General features: G+C 39.9%; 1 protein-coding gene across 3 annotated transcripts in view; it reads left to right on the top strand.

Moving 5' to 3' along the window:
• The first annotated feature begins 2,778 nt into the window (after window positions 1-2,778).
• The window catches only part of pard3bb (par-3 family cell polarity regulator beta b), a 321,269-nt gene continuing 317,646 nt past the window's right edge, over window positions 2,779-6,401 (top strand). For 2 of the 3 annotated variants that reach the window (XM_053627242.1, XM_053627240.1), the window contains exons 1-3: window positions 2,779-3,916; window positions 4,298-4,357; window positions 4,525-4,696. In XM_053627242.1, coding sequence (XP_053483217.1) covers window positions 4,580-4,696 — 117 coding nt within the window. In that variant the 5' untranslated portion in view covers window positions 2,779-3,916; window positions 4,298-4,357; window positions 4,525-4,579. The remainder of the gene's footprint in view (window positions 3,917-4,297; window positions 4,358-4,524; window positions 4,697-6,401) is intronic. The other variant, XM_053627241.1, reaches the window with a different exon arrangement.

The raw sequence follows: 6,401 nt of genomic DNA, 5'->3' as shown, positions 1-6,401 counted from the left end.
TTATGATATACATCATGTTGATGTTTTTTTATTCTTATTTTTAGAAAAAAAATCCAAGTACCCCTTTTGGAAGCTAGAATGCTAACTCTAACCTATTCAAGAACACCTGAGAAACGTTTTTTTAATCATTAATGCTGTGGTGTTGTGTGACTGAGAAAGAGGACAGTACATAACATAATTCTTTTTCGTACATCCAACGTGATTGGATGATGTATTTTCAATGGCCTGAATTCAATCAAACTCCATACTCTCACCTGATCCGAGGATCGAACCAAGGTTGCAATCCGCTCACTTGTTATAAATTCAATCTAATTAATAAGAAAGTTGTTTAAATTAAGTTTAGCATAAGCAATGAAATCACGTTTTGATGAGAAACTTAATATTTTGTATGTAAGCCATACATAATATTTTTTTCGTAAATCTAACCAACCACATATTCAATTTTTTTTTCAGTGTATATTATTACAATTCTTATAAACGTATACACTGCACCTTCATACTGCACCTTGGGTTACTGTCTGGGTGGAGTTTCACATGTTCTCCCCATGTCTGTGGGTTTCCTCTAGGTTCCTCGGGTTCCTCCAACCTACCAAAAATGTTCCAGTACGTGGACTGGCTATGCTAAATTGCCCCCAGGTGTGAATAAGTGTAGATGGGTGTGTGCATGGTGCCTTGTGATGGACTGGCATCCCATCCAGGGTGTATTCCCACCTCATGCCCAGTGTTCCTGGGATAGGCTTTTGTGTTCTAATGTTTTGTTCTTCCTTATCAAAGTATCCTACCACAGATCTTCGTAAAAACAACAACAACAACAACAATAGCCCAGGACACTGCTATTTTGTGTATTATATTACTGTGAACTTAATGACTCGAGCAGAAAACTAAACGTAGTGTATACTTATAGCATCAGTTGTTTTGTCAGAAAACACATCCAGTATTACAATACACTATATAGCCAAAAGTATGTGGACACCAGAGCATCAATCTTTAGATGCTTAGTAATATCTAGGCCAGATATATTTAAAATTCTCACTCCACAGTAATCTATTTGGATAAAGATTACTATCACTTTATATTATACACTATATGGCCAAAAGTTTGTGGACACCAGACCATCAAACTGATATTTGGTTCTTCCCCAAATTGTTGGTACACAAGTTGTAAGCACGCAGTTTTGTAGGCTGTCTTTGTATGCTTTTGGGGAACCAAACCATTTGGTGGGGGTGGGGTCATAAATTTAATGGTCCTTTTTAGTTCTCTATGTAATAAACGCCCAAATATTTATACATACATTATTTATATATACACAATGCAAGACCTTTATATTTAGGACCAAAATAACTACAGTAAAGTCAGTGTGTATTACAATACAAAAACAACTTAGATTAGATGGTTTATTGTATTTCAGATTTACTTACTCTCTACCCCAGGCAGGCCTTTCCTCTTATTATGCACATATATAGTGAATAATATGTTCCAAACAGTAGAGCGGACCAAATATGAATTACAAAACTTCCACTGTGTATACACCCTGCTAACTTCTTTCCTGTTCCTGTCAGCTTGCCCTTTTTTCTGCTGTCCCAGATTGCCTTTTCATTATTGTCTTTTTATCGTTATTGTCATAATATCGCTGTAAAACATCATGTCTGTGTCAGCTAGCTAGACAAAATTACTTACACAAAATTATTGACTCACTGTCAAGTTGTTCCAAACCTGTATGCTGCTTTCAGTGTAACACAAAAGGAAATTTTGAAGAATGTTTACACCGCTATACAGAAAAGCAGTCCATACGACACAAAGCTCTCGTATGGCCACTTGCAGTATAGTTTTTATGATGCCTTTATAGTGTACCTTTAAAGCTCATGATCACTATCTTCTGCCATTTTATGGAATAGAGCTGTAATAGAGTGGAAAAGAGTGGGGGGAAAATATCTTCTTTTATGTTATATGTAACAGTATTTGGGTTTGGAATGACACACGGTAAAGTAAATGATTTTTCATTTTTACTTTTTAACTTTTTGATCACGTACCTGACAAGGACATAGACACGTGGAGGTTGTCAAATATTAAACTTTAGCTACTTAGCTTACATCTTACCTCACACTCCATCCATCTTCTATACCACTCATCCTACTGGGCCGCAGGGAACCTGGAGCCTATCCCAGGGAGCATGGCGCACAAGGCAGAGTACAACCTGGACAGGGTGCCAATCCATCGCAGGGCACACTCACATACACATTCATACACTTTGGACATGCAAATCAGCCTACCATGCATGTCTTTGGACTGGGGGAGGAAACCGGAGTACCGGGAGGAAACCCCCGCAGCATCAGGAGAGCTGGAATCAAACCCCCAACCCTGGAGGTGTGAGGCAAATGTGCTAACCACTAAACCACCATGCACTCACCTCACACTCTGTGAACAGTAAAGCCCCACCCTCTTTGATTGGATTGGCCATTTCAAACATTTTGACATTGACGAGTGTTGCTAGACCGCCGAGGCAGACAAGCCTAAAAGAATTGATTTATTTCTAACTTTTTGTTATCCTAACAACATCCGTAGTGGTGCACAATTGAGTGCAGCAGAGCAGCATCAAAAATACCAAATATTGGACAGGACAATTTGGCCATATCTGATTATTGGTAATAATAATAATGTCTATGGTAGTTACAGCCCATTTGTGAATGATCACAAATTCCCACAGCCATGCTCTAAAATCTAGTGGAAAGCCTTTCCAGAAGAGTGGAGGATATTATAACAGCAAAGTGGGACTCAACATGGGATGTTCAACAAGCACATATGGCCATATGAAGAAGGATAAATTTATGAGTAACAACACGTGATAAAGTCAGGAGTTGGGATAAAGTGATAAATAAAGGGGGCGGCTGTGGCTCAGTTGGTAGAGTGGATTGTCCACTAATCGTAGGGCTGGCGGTTCAATTCCTGGCCCACATGACTCCACATACCGAAGTGTCCTTGGGCAAGACACTGAACCCCAAGTTTCTCCCAATGGCAAGTTAGTGCCTTGCATGGCAGCTCTGCTACCACTGGTGTGTGAATGTGTGAATGTGTGTGTGTGTGAGTGAATGTGTGAATGTGTGTGTGTGAGAGTGAATGGGTGAATGTGTGTGTGTGAGAGTGAATGGGCGAATGTGTGTGTGAGTGAATGGGCGAATGTGTGTGTATGAGTGAATGGGTGAATGTGTGCGTATGAGTTGAATGGGTGAATGTGTATGTGTGTGAGTGAATGGGTGAATGTGTGTGTGAGTGAATGGGTGAATGTGTGTGTGCGTGAGTGAATGGGTGAGTGTGAATGTGTGTGAGTGAATGTGTGAATGTGTGTGTATGAGTGAATAGGTGAATGTGTGTGGGTGTGAATGGGTGAATGTGTGTGTGTGTGTGTGTGTAAATGGGTGAATGAGACAGTGTAAAGCGCTTTGGATAAAAGCACTATATAAGTGCAGACCATTTACCTTAAAGTGATAAATGAAGATGAATGAATGTTTATAAATCTGTACTGAAGGGTGCATTGGGTTTATTGTACAGTTAGAGGGGTCTCTTGCTGAAAACAGGAGTTTATCTACTGCGTGAGGAGCAGAGGAGTGAGGAGGGAAATGTGTACTGGCCCTTTAAGAAAGTTCCAGCGCGGCCCAGTAAAGTTTGGCACCGCGGCGGCGGCGGAGTCTCGGGAAGAACAGCGGAATTGCGCAAAGAGAAAATATTCATGCAAAAACAAAGCCGCGATTAATGGGAGCCGTTTGTAAACACGTGTTTCTGCTGGTGTAAATGGGACAGTTGGACTTTTTCCCAAAGGTCGAATAATAGAGGATGATAGTTGGTGGATAGCCAAGCACCGCGGATCAGAGGGGGTTTTTGTGCCGCTATAAGCCGCTTTGCCTCTCCATCTTTCCCCAACGTAAGCGCTTTACGGATTTCACTGCTCAGCTAAGTTAAGAAAAAGAAGCAAAACAGGTTTTCTGATGAAAGTTTTCCTGCACATTGACGTTTGTTTGAGAAAGCAAGCTTAGTTCATGTAGGGAAAGAAATAGAGAGAGCTGTTAGTGGAGCTAGCTAGCCGTGTTGCTAATCCCTCTCCATCTTTCCATCCAGCCTCCAGTTTAGCATTCCTGCATCTCTCTCCAGCTTAACCGCGGGCTGTTCTGCCTTAAGTTTATTTAAAGTGTTTGTTTTTTTTACGTTTGTTTCTCAAACAGAAAACAGCACACGTTATGTTTCTGAATGTTTAATGACTGAAAAACAAACCAATTTCTGAAGTTTACACTCTTGTGATGTCTAGGAACCACAGCTGAGCAAGGACCCTGTGGAGTTTAATTGATCCTTCATATTCCTCTTATTAGTATGTATTAGTATGTATTGTTGGGTATTTGTGCATGCTGTAAATGTTCACATTTAGGATGAAGATGATGTTATATTTAATAATATACATGTAATATGTTGAAAGAAAGTGATTGAATTGTTGTGATGCTGTAAAGATAGTACTGATTGTTGTCTTTCTGAATGCAGCTCCTGGTGAAATCAGCAGAAAAAAACAGCTCGTTTCACCTTTTTGCGATTAACGATGAAGGTAACGGTCACTTTCGGCCGCACCGGTGTGGTGGTGCCCTGTAAGGAAGGCTGGACTGTCCGAGACCTCATTCACCAAGCCACACAAAGATACAAGAAACTGCTTGAACAGGTAAGAGGACATGTTTCATTAGAGATGTGCTGCTCCCATTTTTTCCTCTTCTTCAATATGATACCAACATCAAACAATACCCGATACTACCAACATCACATGATACCTGATAACGATATCTGATACCAAGATCCTCACAGTAACTGAGTCAATTCTGATTGTCACAATCAGCACATGTACATGGACAACAATAATCCAATATTAACCGGATTAAGACGATACTCTGATTAAGAAACTACCATGTAAACTGCGAATTTTTTAAAAATTTTTTTATTACCTTAATCCGACTAAAGTCATACTCGTAGGAAACACAAATGGAATTAAGACGTGTGGAGTACTCCTGTTTTAGTCGCATTATCCACGTGCATTACAGACATGTACACACCTTAATCACACTATTAACGTCGTGTACGAGTTTTCACCGTATTGTGCGACAGGACACACACACACACATACACTGCAGTGCTCCACCGTTTGACGGCAAACGAGAGAGCACGGCTGCATTCAAAACAGCGTAGTTATCTTCTATATAGTAGGAGAAATGCATGTATTTCAGCTACTATATAGTAGGTAAGTACGCGGTTTGGGACGCAGCCCACGGCTTCAAGCAGTCATCTATTTGCACATTTGCAGTGTATAGCATGACAAATAATTAACTGCTCTTGAATCATTCGTAAATTAAAATTGAAACACCCAAAACTGTATACGGTACCATAACGAAGATGAACTGTGTGTTGATAAGTGAAATTGTGGATGGAACGTCGGACAGCGTGGCACGGGGACGTAATGACGTGTGCCGTTAATCGATCTATACTCTATAACATGTAAAACCTGAACATGAAAGGAGTATTCTAAAAGGGACTCATGTAAACACCTTAATCACAATATTGTCTTACTCAGAATAAGGTCAATAATTAGATTACTGCTGTCCATGTAAACGTAGCCTGTGTGATTTTTGCCTTGCTTTAAGACAACATGGGCTTAGTGTTGCAATCTGGTGCAAAATTAGTTTTCTCAGTCAACATCACAAAGTGGTATGCTGTTATAGGAGAATTATCAGCGACAGGGTTGGGCAAAGCATAGTTACTGTTAGCACCATGATTATTATCCAATAAGAGCACATCCTGAAGTGTTTAATTCCTCTTATACCACAGCAATTTGTCAGTGATATATTTATTTATTTATTAACGAACGACGTCATGAGATTATTGTTACATTTACGTCGGTTCTTGTTATCACTTGCGTTATAAACAGTCACCAGCCTCCTGTTTGCGCCCTTCCTTGTAGTTAAAAAGACCAAAAAAAAAAAAAAAGCACAGCTTTTCGTGTTGCTGAGAAACCACCAAGCATAATTCCTTCTGTATTGAAGACTTTCCCCTAGTGGAAACCTTACTGACCACTACGACATCCTGATGCTCCTTCCATCAGCGTGAAATAAGTATTCTCTTTACAGAAACCTTTACCGTATCAATTACTATATGATTTTTTTTTTTCTCTTTTACTTTCCATGTTTATTATTAGGCTTGTGTTACGTTGAACGTCCAGCATACAAGTGTCTGGGGGACGATTTGTTACTATAGAAACCATAACAATAGAATGAGTGTGTTAGTATTTATAAACCTGTGATTTGACTTACAGCCAGCACTACTGTCGGAGCTGTCAGACCGAAGTGCTTGACTAAACGTATGCTAGCTAATTTATGCTT

This window comes from Ictalurus furcatus, chromosome 6 (genome assembly GCF_023375685.1).
Source record: "Ictalurus furcatus strain D&B chromosome 6, Billie_1.0, whole genome shotgun sequence".
Classification (NCBI taxonomy): Eukaryota; Metazoa; Chordata; class Actinopteri; order Siluriformes; family Ictaluridae; genus Ictalurus; species Ictalurus furcatus.
Note: the sequence above shows the minus strand (reverse complement) of the source record. Positions and strands in the feature narration are given on the sequence as shown.